The sequence below is a fragment of the Python bivittatus genome, unplaced genomic scaffold (genome assembly GCF_059951505.1).
Source record: "Python bivittatus isolate LINGU-HERP-01145 unplaced genomic scaffold, Pbiv_v1 ctg000070_np1212, whole genome shotgun sequence".
NCBI classification, from domain to species: Eukaryota; Metazoa; Chordata; class Lepidosauria; order Squamata; family Pythonidae; genus Python; species Python bivittatus.
The window spans coordinates 21,646,399-21,661,499 of NW_028277034.1; the positions used below are offsets into that span (position 1 = coordinate 21,646,399).

Consider the following 15,101-nt stretch of genomic DNA (forward strand, 5'->3'; position numbering starts at 1 on the left):
ATGCTTTTCATTTGTACTCTCTGGGGTCATACCTAATAAAAATATGTATGGTTTCAATTCAAATTTTATTTTCATTATTTCATGGAAGTTTTGATGTATTTCTTTCCAATACTTTCCAATAGTTCCAATACTTGATGAATTTTTTTCCATTAGTTTTTGATACTGATGTATTCCTTTCTAATACAACCCATCACACTATCCTCCCACTATGATCTCACCCTATTCCAGCACCTGGGGAAAAGCCAGGTCTTGAGTGCTCTCCAGAAGTTAAAAGTGTGGGGGCCTGTCGGATCTCCAGAGGGAAGGTGTTCCATAGGGCAGGGGCTGGAATGGAAAAAGCATGTTTCCGAGGACCCACAATCTTTAAGGGAAGGGACGTGGAGTGTGCCTACCCTATCTGTTCTGGTGGGATAGTACATTTGAAGGTGAAATCCATATATTAGCCTTACCAAAGTTGGTATTTTAATATAACTTGAGGAGATCAAGTTAAGGGTAGATTGCTAGGCACATATACTGGGGAATAAGATCTGTTTAAATTAATGGTACACATAAAAAGTACAGATTATGATAACATTCCCATTTTGTTTTATAGAATATTCACATTTTCTTCTTTGTAATTCCTTCCATGTGTGCTGGGCTGCATCTTCCATCATGCTGCGAACAGTCCAGGACATACTAACCAAGAATAATGGAAAGAGCTGTTCCCCAGCATATTTGGAGGGCACCTTCCTAGAATAGGCTGATCTGATTAAAGTTAGTGGAATCTTATGTTCCAGGCACAGGAACATGCAATTTTGCTTTCTGCAGGATTTATACATCAAACTAAGTAATGGTACGATTTGCTTGTTTTTGGTTTAACCAATTAAGTCTTGAGTTTAAACCCAGTCATTATGGCTTGGAAATCTTGGTTTATGAAAAAGCATTCTATGTGAGGTTAAAACAAACTATGGCTTATGGACATGATGCTTGAACATAGTGACTGGGTCAAACCACAGATACTTCTGTCCCAGTCTTACTGACTTTCTGATGTGGCTTCTGACAGTTTTTGGAAGGAATTTTTCAGCCCTACTGAAAATGGTACAAATTAAATTTGGGACTTTATGAATCTAAATACATGCTCTGCCCTGCTGTCCATTATCTTGAAGCCACTTTTTAAAAAAGAAAGAGGCAGCACAATACTTAATCAAAAATACTGTGAATATATCATCAAAAGCAGGGTCTTAGGGTATCAGTGAACATAACATTCTGCTTCAAGGTCACTATCCATTATGCAGCTGGCACTTGGCTCTGTTGATTAGTACTTCAGCCAAAGGCAAATTGCCACTACACGAGAATTACATTTAGACAGAATAAGAAATTTGGACATGTTAAAGGAGATAGAATATTTGCTGTGAGATAATTTAAATTGGTAGGGGACTGGGTTTGGAGGAGGCATACATCTGATTGTGAACTTGGCAACTCCTTCAGCTGGTTTAGACACATATTTTCAATTCAGAATCTATTTGGCTTTTGAAACAGCCAAAATAAATGTCCCTTAATCACTTCCAACCTGTTAACAGATGGGTAAACAGCTTTTATAAAATGGGGCAAACAAAATACTTCAGTATCAGCCAAAAATAATTAGTGGCAATAGATAAATCAAAATGTATAATTCAAGATAGATAGATGGATAAACATACAGACACAAACACACAATACATTATACTTTAAGTCATTTATATAAAACATTTTAAATTAAGTTTCATTTAGATTTGAGGAATTTAGAATTCTAACTCCTTTTCTTATTCTCCTATATTTCAGGAGCAGTACTATAGTGATGACCCTCTAGTTCAATGTTGTCCAAACTTGGCCACTTTAAGATGAGTGGACTTCAACTCCCAGAATTCCCCAGCCAGCATGGCTGGCTGGGTAATTCTTGGAGTTGCAGTCCACTCAACTTAAAGTGACCAAGTTTGCACAACACTGCTCTAGTTAATGAGTTTCAAGATTTGGGGAAAAGATTTGCTTTGCCAGTGAAAGAAGAAATATATCAGTGTAATCACTGATATACAAAAAGACAATGTTAGCCCAAGTGTATCACTGGCCCCTGTGGAGCAGCTAAAATGGAGAGGGTGGGTGGAATGTAGGCTGCACCCAAGAATAGTTACGTTGTACCTATCAGAGACCTGCAGCAGGAATTTTGCCTCCCAATTATTCAAAGGAGGACTGGACATATAGGGATATACAAGGGTTTTACATTTGAAACATCTTGTGTGTGAAATGGATCATTCCAAGGTTACTAGAATTTCTAAACTTGAAATTGATTTGTGGTAAGGTCAGAAAACATGTATTTGTTTGGTTAACCAACTTATATAGCTGATTTATATATTCGGGGTGGTGTACGTCACCATAAACAGTAATAAGCAATAAAAACCATGTCATAAAGCGAAGTAGAAAAACATAATTCAGAACAACAACATACAAATACCTAAGTGCTAGGGGAATCTTACTCCTAGACCCAGTGCCTGAGGAAAAAAAAAGCAGGTTTTTAATGCCTTCGAAAAGGCCGGCAGGCTCAGGATCAACCGAATCTCAGGGGATATGCAGTTCCAAAATTAACATGAAACATCTGAAATACGATTAAAAGATACACATACACATGTATGCACACATGCATACACACAAACACATGCTGCTACAGCTGTTTTATTTCTTGATGAATTTAGTTTTGTTACCTTGACGTTTTGGACCCCCTTTGTAAGCTACATTAATAGTGGGTAGCCCTACAAATGGAATAAATAAATATGCTGTCATGGTAATTTTTGTTACTGTCACCATGGCACAGCACAGAATATAATTAGCATTCATATCACCAAAGGCAGGTAATAATATTGTCTTCCTTCCACTGACCTCGTTGGGTCAATTAAATAATCAGAACATGATTGTGGTAGTGATTGTACTTGCGTATAACTCTCTCATCTCTCCTGAGATGTATTTATTTAAACTATTTTATGTTTATTTGATTATTTATTTAACTTGTATGCCACTGAGTCTTTGAAGGCACAGCAGGTGGGAGGGCAGAGTATCAGGCTGTTGGACTAAAAGAAACAGGAAATGCAGTTAGCTATGCCATACTAATAGAGGCAAATATGTGTAGCTCAGGGTTGAACTGTGGAGTCCTTGGGGTTCTCTGAGCTTGATTCTTTTCTTGCAAACGTTTCGTTACCCAGCTAGTTAACATCTTCAATGCTAAAATGGGATGGGGTTTGCTCTCTATTTATATACTGTGGCCTGCCTTGCCAGTGCTGGTGGGGGTGGAGATCTTGTTTTGCTCCTCTGGGAGTTCCTTGATTAGCATAAGTTTACTGCTTGATTGTGTGCCTGGTGGTAACCTTTGCTTATCTGGGTGATGAGTGCTGGTGAGGCGATCTTCTGGTCTTTTGTCTCTTTTGAATAGTATGTATATGCAGTTTATCTCTATGTGTCTGTTAATTGCTGCCTTGTCTGAATACCAAGCTTCCAGGAATTCCCTTACATTTTTGGATTTTGCTTGGTCCAAAATGCTGACAATTTCCCAGTTAAAACTATGGTTCAGTCTATCCATGTGTTGTGAGATTGAGGAGTTCTCATCATGTCTTCTAACTGCTAGCTGGTGCTCGTGGATGCACTCTGCTAGTCTTCTGCCTGTCTGTCCTTACATAGTGTTCGTTGCAGTCCTTACATTGTATGTTGTAGATGACTCCTGTTTTTTCTTCTTGTGCTACTGGGTCTTTTGGTTTACTTAATATATTTTGGAGTGATTACTTAAGATATATTGGAGTGATATGTCATACTAATCAACCATGTGAGCTGAAAGATACAGACCCTAGGACAGGGTACATAGTGACTGATGGGAACAGGTACCATAATGGTACCTATGTGTCTCTAATGTTGCCAGATGAGTCTATACTATGAAACATTTAGCTATAATAAAGCAAACAGCCAAGTAATTGCTGCACATTCAATTCCATTCATAAATGGAGAAATTCTATTCATAAATGAACAGTACAAGTTACAGGTGTTTTTTGGGGGGGGTTAGAATTATATTTTATCCTAATAAACATTTGCAGAGACAGAGATGTAGCAAAAATTCTTCCTAGAGAAGGAAGCATCCTTATATATTACACTGTTATCCAAAAGACATGTAGTTCTGAAAAAAGGTATTGCATATATTGATAAAACAAAGAAAAGATTCTCCCTAATCATTGTCTTCAAAATGGAAGAATCTGTTGAATGGCTCCCAGAGAAAGAGAATATATTTGGCTTGGCAACAGGGCATACAAAGAGGCTCTTGGAAATGCAGTTGATTACAAACTGAATATGATATGAGACTGTAGTTGATGTGACTGCAAAGAAGGCAAACCTAATTAATTAAAATGCAATTTCTAAATCACAGAAAGGAATGTTTCCACTTCATTTTGTATTGCTCAGATCTCACCTTTCTTGGTATTGTTATTTTAGCAAACTGCAAGAGGCACAAAGAAGACCAGCAAAGATGATCAGAATCTAGAGAGAGTGTCCATTGAGGAGAGACTGACAGAACTGTGTATGTTAAGTCATGAGAAAATACCTCAGTGGGAGATATGATCACACTCTTCAAATGTAGGGATGCTCACTGAGGGAAGAACAAAAAGCCAGGAGGAAGGGCAGGGTCCAATTCCTGCCCCTTTGTGTGTACATCAGTGTTGTATGCACTTGCAAAGCAGTAGGGTTTGGAACACATAGTTGGGTCTGCCATCTTGGCCTTTTGCCCTTTCCTGTCCCATAGATATCCCTATTCAAACAGCAGAAAGGGTGTAACACCAAAGAAGGCCAAAATCTGTTCTTTATCACTCACACAGTGCAAGTCAGGAAGGGATGCTGTTAAGCTCAGGAAGACAGATTGTGGATGAATGAATATAAGGGAACATTTCCTAGAGAAGACCAATTTATGGAATCAGTTATTTAGGTGATGGGCTCACATTTCTTAGATATATTTAAGCAAAGACTGGCTATACATTTGTGAGAGATGCTTGTCTAATTTGAATGACTGCACTAAGTGAGCAGATTGGACTTGTTGAATTGTATGTTAGTCCTTCCAACTCTCTGGTTCTCCCAAAATTGGGAAATATAACTAGCCTTTTAAATGCCAAAATCCCAAACTTTAACTAGCAAAAGCAGTACCAATACACATACAATACATTTAAATTGTGGGAGAGAGGTCCAGAATGTCCTCCTCTATATAAGGAACATATGTATTATCAGCCTTTCTGAGCTGGCAGTCTGTCTCTTCTTTGACACTATTCAAATATGTGAATGTATATATTAGCAAGCATTCACTAAAAAAGTCCATGTGAATGACTACACACAACAAAAATGCTTGAAGAATTATTCATGAATTCAGATTAGTCACATTAGTTGGTAAATATTTAGGATGTTGATAACAAAGGCACATTTCATTGACTTTAACAAGATTGTTTTGAAGCAAATCAGTATACATTGTACTTGTATGTCTTAATTATGATTTTGAGTTGATACATACAGTTATTTAAAATATTTATATACTGACTGCAATGCAAAACATCTTCGTATGGTGTACAGGCTTGAAATGTACATGCTATAAGATTTATAATAATATAATAAAACATAGAAATATGGCATCATTGGAACTATATCTCATGGCAAACTTCAACATTATGGTTTGATAAATATTAAAAGTTTGAATGAGACTCCCAAACAATGAAACCTCAAAATTTTCAGTCTAATCCATCTCCCTCAAACACTGAAATTATGCCCTTAATTAAATTGTTTCTGTTTCATTTATACAAAATACATGGAAATATAACAGAAGACAGATGGTAAGTGAAGACAATATTACTGGTGACCTTGATTATAATAAAAATAATGAAATAATAATGGTGATAAAGTTAATAATAATGATAATACTAGGACTAGTTATGATGATAATGCTGCTGCAGAAAATTGTAATATTATGTCTTTTTGGCCCCACTCTTTTTTTCAACTTGCCCCTACCTACTATGGCTCCCAAAATGATTTCAAATATTGAATGGACCCTTCAAACCTAGAAAAATGTGTTTACTCCTGCTTTGATATTTTGACCTTCCTTTTTTCAATAACTTCTTTTTCTATCTGTTCAAAAGAACAGGATAGAGCAATAAATCAACTGGTTATACTGTATTTTTGTTGCTGTTTGCCTTAGTCAGACACATTTTATTCAGAAAGAAACTTCAATATTCTTTACAAATATCTCTTTCTTTTGCACAATATCCTTTAATCTATTTGAAATCTGGCATAGCTGTTTTTCCTCAGAAAATTTAATGACACTTCATATATACACAAAGAAATTTCAGGCACATTTAAAGAATATGAGTTTAAACTCATGAGTTTTAATGTGTGAAGCCTGAAACACTGTTTTCCAGTTTCTGTGTAATCCTGTAGGTGTTCTTCTGAAGCATTAGCTTACTTAGAGTTTTTATTTCATTCTGCTAAACACCAAATACAATTGGAGCCATTTGTTGTTTCTAATGCTAGTGTCTGGGAGAATAAAGCTCCATTGTTTTGAATATCACTTTGGATTTCACCCTTGACTTGGATAGCAGTATTACTTCATGATCACCACTTTCAGCCATTTTCATGGTCTTCTATTGAAATGTTTAATTATCCATTGTTTCCATATTATTACAATTGATTCTAAGCACTGCATTTAGTTTAAAACAACTTCCTTCCTTCCTTCCTTCCTTCCTTCCTTCCTTCCTTCCTTCCTTCCTTCCTTCCTTCCTTCCAGGAAAAGAAAACGTCTTAGTATAATTAATGAGAAAGTGAAAAGGATTGGCCCACATTTAGAAATATTTGAAGCCTTTAATAAAATCCGAAGAATCCCTACAAAGGAAAAAATTGTTTCAGCTGCCACTTGTATTCAAAAACTTATCAGAGGATGGTTTGAACGTACTAGGTTGAACAGAATAAAAATGAAGGTAATGTACTAGAATTTGAATAACATAAGATATTGTGACGTATTATAATAGATTTTCTCTAAACCTGTTTGCATTAGCTAGTACCTTGACCAGCTTGAACAGTAATGATTTTTATAAATTGACATTAGCCCCAGAATTTGACAGCTGTGGGATTGATTTATTCAAGAAATAATTCCTATACTTTTCTGAATGCACAATGATTTTTGAAAGTCCTTACTACTGGGATACTTGGGTCTGGGATACTTGGGCAAATAGTAAAAGGTAAAAGGCAGCTTTCTATTTAGCACAAAAATGTATTGTCTGCAGCCTCAACCTCAATATGGCCTTCATTTTACCTATCAGCAAGTGGATCACACATAATATTCTATATCTTGTTACAGCCAATCTATGATTTCCCTGGATTCTCCAATGTCTTCTGGCTAATCTTGCATTCTAGCCATATCTTTTTAGGTGAAAACTAGTATCTTCTGCCACCAGATTTTTAACATTTCCATATATAGAACTTCAGCAGTAATTTGGACAGACTTTGATCTTTGCCATAAAATCCTTTAGTCTCTGGTGTGAAAGTGCAATATTACAAAGGATTTTTATTTTGGTTTTACGGCACTATCTGGAAAGTTTTCTTCCTTTATGTACCTATAATTTTTTACTCTACAAATGTTGTTTCTCCCAATACCACTTTATTTATGTTTTATGTGTGTGTGTGTGTGTGTGTATAATACATATATATTATACATACACACACACACACACACACACACACATATTTGTAATTACAGGCTAAGAACCATGGACCAAATTTGTCAGCTGTAATAAAGGATTACCGTAAAATGATGTACCGAATTAAACGCCGTTGTGGCATCTTGGATACAAGTACACCACTAATATTTGAACAACTGGAAGATTGGCTTGACAATAAATTGCGTATGTATTTTTCAGAATAATCTGTTATTGATATTGTTATTACCATATCTCTGTTATTTATTTCAGAAAACTATATTTCAGTATTTTAAATTGAGACTACTTGTATCATCTCAGAGGTGTTGTCTTTTTTGGTAGGATGATATAGTAATATAAAGAGGATATTTGGGGAGAGACACCATCGTTTAATGATAGAGCACATGTTTTCCCTGCAGGAACCCCAAATGCAATCTGTATCATTCTCAGTTAAATGTATCAGGTGATGAGAAGGGTGTTAACCGTGGGATCCTGGGCAGCAAGGATCTGTCTTGGTAAAACACTATTTCTACTTTTCTGACCACTAAGCTGCAAAACTGTGTGTTCTGGCAGGGCAAAACAACATGTGTTACTAGCAGCCTTCTGTCTTTCGGTGCAGATCTTCACAAAATATCAATCAGGTGGAACTTCAGACATTCCCAACAGAAAAGTAAAAAACAGGAAGAAGCATGCTGAAACTCTTTCGATTTTTTCCCCTGTAATTCCTTCCCTGAGAAACTCTAGCTGGGGTCCAAAAACAACCTGAGGAAAGTACTGACAGGAGCTGGAAGTGGCAAGTCACTAACAAGGATTTAGAAGTGGCAAGAAATTATTTAGCATCCACTTTTGTCTCAACTTCTTCATTCAGAATTGATGCACTATTTGGCAACATTCGGAAACATTAGTATTTCATGCTCAGCTCACTGCAGTGCTGAGTATAAGTTTAAATGTTATGCCACTGATGTGGAAGCTAATGCCAAACAGACTTTCTAAGGAGATGTGCCCGTGTAATCTAAGAATTGATAGTGGGTACACCTTGAGAAATAAACAGGATCTCTCACCACAGAAAAAGAGATCTTAGCAGAAATATTTAGCGGATCTGTGTACACTTTGAAAACAATTAGGAATAAGATGTCAGCGTACCACTTCTCTGCTATTCATTTATACAGCCACATCTTTTTTAGGGTTCTGTGGCTCAACTTCTTAAAGAAGAGGAATGTAATCTTCAGGATCATATGGAAACCTGAAAAAGTATTGGGCTATTTAATGAGTGGCAGAGGGGTACTGTGCTCAGATGAAGTCCAAAACATGTTTCTGAACATTTTCGAACAATGCAGAGCCATAATATTTAGGTACCAAATGTGGAGTGCACATGTTATCAAATGGCAAAGCAACAATTTATGTATTATGTCTCTAAAAGTTAAAACATAATACACATGAATATTATTTAGATATTATGAAGTACTTTTAGTGTCATAATCAAGAATCTTTCATAGTGATTATACCAGCACTGCTGTCGATTATATCACCCAGAATGTATAAGAATTCTATGAGACAGTTACACAAAAATAGATGAGAATGATATTTATGAGTTTGGTACCAATGTATGAATGTTAATAGAATGCTAGAAGCTATGCTGTAGAATCTGTGGTAAGATTCCACCTAATAAAGATGGTACTAGTTTGTGGAAATGGGTACAATACACATCATGAAAATACATGTGATACAGAGTTGTTGTCTTATTTTTTTCCTCTGGATAGTAGAAGCAAACCTTATTTCTGTTTTGTGAATAGGTCTGAAAATATCAGTCATCCTTCAGGTTTCCTGGATGGGGAAACCAAAATTTGGCAACACAACATTACAGGGTCAGAGTTCCTATTATAACTGTAAATGTGTACCAGGAAAACTCACCAAGAGGAACAATTTTCGTATGTGTGACATTCCTGAAGTTCGCTTAATATCTGCTCCCTCTCTCATTAAGGATGGTGTCAGGCAGAAACAGTGATTCAGTCTCAAATATATGAGACTGAAATGTTTATAAAGAATCAAGACCGCCTATTAGACTGTATATATAAACTTCTACTTAGATATGATACAGAGACAGAACAAATAAAAACATGTATGATAAACTGGATGCAATAGTTCAAAGAAATAGTCCCAATATAACAATGGGAAGAACTGTCAAGCAAATCTATAAAATTTACCTCAAGCTATGGTTTGAGAGAAAACTGGTATAAAATATTTTACATATGGTATTCAATTCTGTCAATAATTGCCAAAATAGACAAATCATATTGTAACAAATGCTGTAAATGCCACGAGACAGAAGGAACATTCTACCATATGTGGTGGACATGCAACCCCCCCTCCCCCAAAAAGACAAACACAGCATCATTCAGGGAATCTTAGGGATCAAATCTGAAATAAAACCACAAAACCACATTTTTACTAGGTATAATTTCAGACCATATCAATTAAAAAATACCATAATTTATTAGGATATATGCTTGCAACTATGAGGACAAACTTGGCATAGAACTGGAAAAAAGATATAATACTGGGAACTTAAACCTGAAGAATATGTAGCAATGACAAAATTAATTGTATGTATGTATGTATGTACGTACATACACACACACATACATACACACATACACATAACAGAATTTAACTAAATTTAAGAATGGTTTCCATATATATTTTACATTATTCAGAGAGGTAAATACAAACACTTAGAGTATGATTTCTAAAGTTTATGTCAATAGGTACTGCAAATCAGTTGGAGTAGAAAGAAGGGGGAAGTCAGAAATTAAATACTTACCTATATTATTTTTAGGGATGTGGTTTTTTATTTTTCTTTCTTGTTCTTTTAATATTTGTAAATAATAACATGGTGTAGATTTTGGCATTAAGCTTAAAAAAATTATAATTCTTTCTTATACCATAAAAATGTATCTTGCTAGGCATGGTTTATCTTTTACTAATGTTATATTGATCATTAATTTTCTGTCCACTTATTGATATTATCTTTTCTGAAAATATATTTTGGTTTTAAATAAACATAATAAAATAGTAAAAAAAGTTAGATTGACTCAGTAATTCAAGATGACCAGTGTCATAGAATTGCATATCCTTCCATTTTAATTTCTCTGAATAATTCTTCACTACAATTATTTATCAGCAATTGCCCTCACATTCAGACAGCTTTACTAATTATTCAGTACGTATAGCTGTCAAGCCCCTTCATGGATCACTGCCTTGTCGTGGCGAAGGGGCCTGCGTAACTCAGTGAAGCCATGAGCTATACCGTGCAGGGCCACCCAAGACGGACAGGTCATGACAGAGAGTTCTGACAAAATGTGGTCCACTGGAGAAGGAAATGGCAACCCACTCCAGTATCCTTGCCAAGAAAACCCCATGGACAATGTTAAAAGGCTAAAAGATATGATGCCGGAAGATGAGCCCCTCAGGTCGGAAGGTGTCCAATATGCTACTGGGGAAGAGCGGAGGGCAATTCCAAGTAGCTCCAGAAAGAGTGAAGCGGCTGGGCCAAAGCCGAAAGGACGTTCAGCTGTGGATGTATCTGGAAGCGAAAAGAAGGTCCGATGCTGTAAAGAACAATATTGTATAGGTACCTGGAATGTAAGATCTATGAACCGAGGCAAGCTGGATGTGGTCAAACATGAGATGACAAGATTGAACATCGACATCTTGGGAATCAGCGAACTGAAATGGACGGGAATGGGTGAATTTAATTCGGGTGACCATTATATCTACTACTGTGGGCAAGAAACCCTTAGAAGAAATGGAGTTGCACTCATAGTCAATAAGAGAGTGGGAAAGGCAGTAATGGGGTACAACCTCAAAAACGACAGAATGATCTCAGTGCGTATCCAAGGCAAACCATTCAATATCACAGTCATCCAAGTCTATGCCCCAACCACTGATGCTGAAGAAGCTGAAGTTGACCGCTTCTATGAAGACCTACAACACCTTCTAGAACTAGCACCAAAAAGATGTCCTTTTCATCATAGGGGATTGGAATGCTAAAGTAGGAAGTCAAGGAGTAATCGGAATAACAGGCAAGTTTGGCCTTGGAGTACAAAATGAAGCAGGGCAAAGGCTAATAGAGTTCTGTCAAGAGAACAAGCTAGTCATAGCAAACACTCTTTTCCAACAACACAAGAGACGACTCTACACATGGACATCACCAGATGGTCAATACCGAAACCAGATTGATTATATACTTTGCAGCCAAAGATGGAGAAGCTCTATACAGACAGCAAAAACAAGACCAGGAGCTGACTGTGGCTCAGATCATGAGCTTCTTACTGCAAAGTTTAGGCTTAAATTGAAGAATGTAGGGAAAACCACTAGACCACTCAGGTATGACTTAGATCATATTCCTTGTGAGTACACAGTGAAGGTGATGAATAGATTTAGAGGATTTGATTTGGTAGACAGAGTGCCTGAAGAACTATGGACGGAGGTCCGTAACATTGTACAGGAGGCAGCAACTAAAACCATCCCAAAGAAAAAGAAATGCAAGAAAGCAAAATGGCTATCTGATGAGGCTTTACAAATAGCTGTGGAAAGAAGAAATGCGAAAAGCAAGGCTGAAAGGGAAAGATATAAGCAACTGAATGCAGATTTCCAGAGAATAGCAAGGAGAGATAAGAAGGCCTTCTTAAATGAACAATGCAAAGAAATTGAGGAAAACAATAGAATGGGGAAGACTAGAGATCTCTACAAGAAAATTGGAGATATGAAAGGAACGTTTAGTGCAAAGATGGGCATGATAAAGGACAAAAAGGCAGGGACCTAACAGAAGCAGAAGAGATTAAGAAGAAGTGGCAAGAATACACAGAAGAACTATACAAGAAAGATCTTAATGTCCCTGATGTCCACGCTGGTGTGATCACTGACCTTGAGCCAGACATCCTAGAGAGTGAAGTCAAGTGGGCCTTAGGAAGCATTGCTAACAACAAAGCTAGTGGAGATGACAGTATTCCAGCTGAGTTATTTAAAATACTAAAAGATGATGGTGTTAAAGTGCTGCACTCAATATGCCAGCAAGTTTGGAAAACGCAACAGTGGCCACGGGATTGGAAAAGGTCAGTTTATGTTCCAATTCCAAAGAAGGGCAACGCCAAAGAATGCTCAAACTATCGCACAATTGCACTCATTTCACATGCTAGCAAGGTTATGCTCAAAATCCTACAAGCTAGGCTTCAGCAATACATGAACCGAGAACTACCGGATGTACAAGCTGGGTTTCGAAGAGGCAGAGGAACTAGAGATCAAATCGCCAACATTCGCTGGATCATGGAGAAAGCACGAGAGTTCCAGAAAAATATCTACTTCTGCTTCATTGACTATGCAAAAGCCTTTGATTGTGTCGATCACAACAAACTGTGGCAAATTCTTAAAGAGATGGGAGTACCAGACCACCTTACCTGTCTCCTGAGAAATCTGTATGCGGGCCAAGAAGCAACAGTCAGAACCGGTCATGGAACAACCGATTGGTTCAAAATAGGGAAAGGTGTACGACAAGGCTGTATACTGTCACCCTGCTTATTTAACCTATATGCAGAGTACATCAAGAGAAATGCCAGGCTGGAAGAATCACAAGCCGGAATTAAGATTGCAGGGAGAATCATCAACAACCTCAGATATGCGGACGATACCACCCTAATGGCAGAAAGTGAAGAAGAACTAAAGAGCCTCTTGATGAGGGTGAAAGAGGAGAGTGCAAAAGCTGGCTTGAAACTCAACATTAAAAAAACTAAGATCATGGCATCTGGACCCATCAATTCCTGGCAAATAGAAGGGGTAGAAATGGAAGCAGTAACAGACTTCATTTATTTGGGCTCCAAGATCACCGCAGACAGAGACTGCAGCCATGAAATTAAAAGACGCTTGCTCCTTGGGAGGAAAGCTATGGCAAGCCTATATAGCATATTAAAAAGCAGAGACGTCACCTTGCCGACAAAGATCCGCATAGTCAAAGCTATGGTTTTTCCAGTAGTAATGTATGGCTGTGAGAGCTGGACCATAAAAAAGGCTGAGCGCCGAAGAATTGATGCCTTTGAACTGTGGTGCTGGAGAAGACCCTTGAGAGTCCCCTGGACTGCTAGGAGGTCAAACCAGTCAATCTTAAAGGAAATCAACCCTGATTGCTCATTGGAAGGATCGATAAGGAAGCTCAAGCTCAGATATTTTGGTCACCTAATGTGAAGAGAGATCTCTTTGGAGAAGACCCTGATGCTGGGAAAGATTGAAGGCAAAAGGAGAAGAGGACGGCAGAGGATGAGATGGTTAGATAGCATCACTGAAGCAATGAGCATGAAACTGAGCAAACTCAGGGAGGCAGTGAAGGACAGGAAGGCCTGGCGCAATATGGTTCATGGGGTCACGAAGAGTTGGACACGACTTAACGACTAAACAACAACAAAATATCTGTCAAGACAAAGGAAAATGTTTAGCCTGCATTTTTAAGTGATTCAGCTAAATTAAACTACCTGGACTAAGGAAGAGATTGGAACCCAATTATCCTTTAAATGGGGGCATTTCTCTGCATTTAGTGATTCAGTTCTTAGTTCAAAAAGAGTATATATACAAACATAACTGTATGCATTTAGAAAAATGCCTCCAAAGATGCTATTTATGGGAAAAAGAATTACATTTAAATGCACATTTTGATCATTATAAAAATTACTGAGATTGGATAGAACATGCTTTTAAATCGAACCATTGCAAAACTGACATAGACTGATCTGTTATCTTAATCTGTACAATGAACTGATTGATAGACATCTTCTCCCCCTTCCTAACAGTCAGATGTTCAGTTAATTGGGATTAAAAATAAGAAATTCAATATCCTAATGTTTCTAGGATATAATGGCATTACAGCATATGATCATTTTGTTTAAATTCCTAGGTAGATAGCAATTTTTCCTGTAGTCCATCTGCATTATACTGATTATGGGCAATTGCTCTTGTGAATGCAGTCCATGCCTCCTCTCTCCTCCCTCCCACCATATGTGCAAAAATACTGATGTAGATATTGACATATGACCCATTCTGTATGTCAGTGTTGTCCAAACTTGGCCACTTTAAAATGAGTGGACTTCAACTCCCATAATTCCCCAGCCAGCATGGCTGGCTGGGGAATTCTGGGAGTTGAAGTCCACTCATTTTAAAGTGGCCAAGTTTGGACAACACTGCTGTATGTGAAACTGGTAGCCCTCTGGGTAGCCACATAATTGTTCTCTGGAAGGCAGATCTAAAAGATAGTCCTTCACACGTGAATATGTTAGGTCAAGAAAGTAAGCTGCAGATATAGAAATTGCATGATTTACAACTACCCTTATCTGCAAAGAAGTTATATGG

General features: G+C 37.3%; 1 protein-coding gene across 1 annotated transcript in view; it reads left to right on the forward strand.

The window, feature by feature from the left end:
* The window catches only part of IQCM (IQ motif containing M), a 103,233-nt gene that overhangs the window by 42,318 nt on the left and 45,814 nt on the right, over positions 1-15,101 (forward strand). Inside the window, exons 5-7 of the mRNA XM_088133247.1 lie at positions 4,480-4,592; positions 6,803-6,992; positions 7,772-7,916. Of these exons, the coding sequence (XP_087989373.1) occupies positions 4,480-4,592; positions 6,803-6,992; positions 7,772-7,916 (448 nt within the window). The remainder of the gene's footprint in view (positions 1-4,479; positions 4,593-6,802; positions 6,993-7,771; positions 7,917-15,101) is intronic.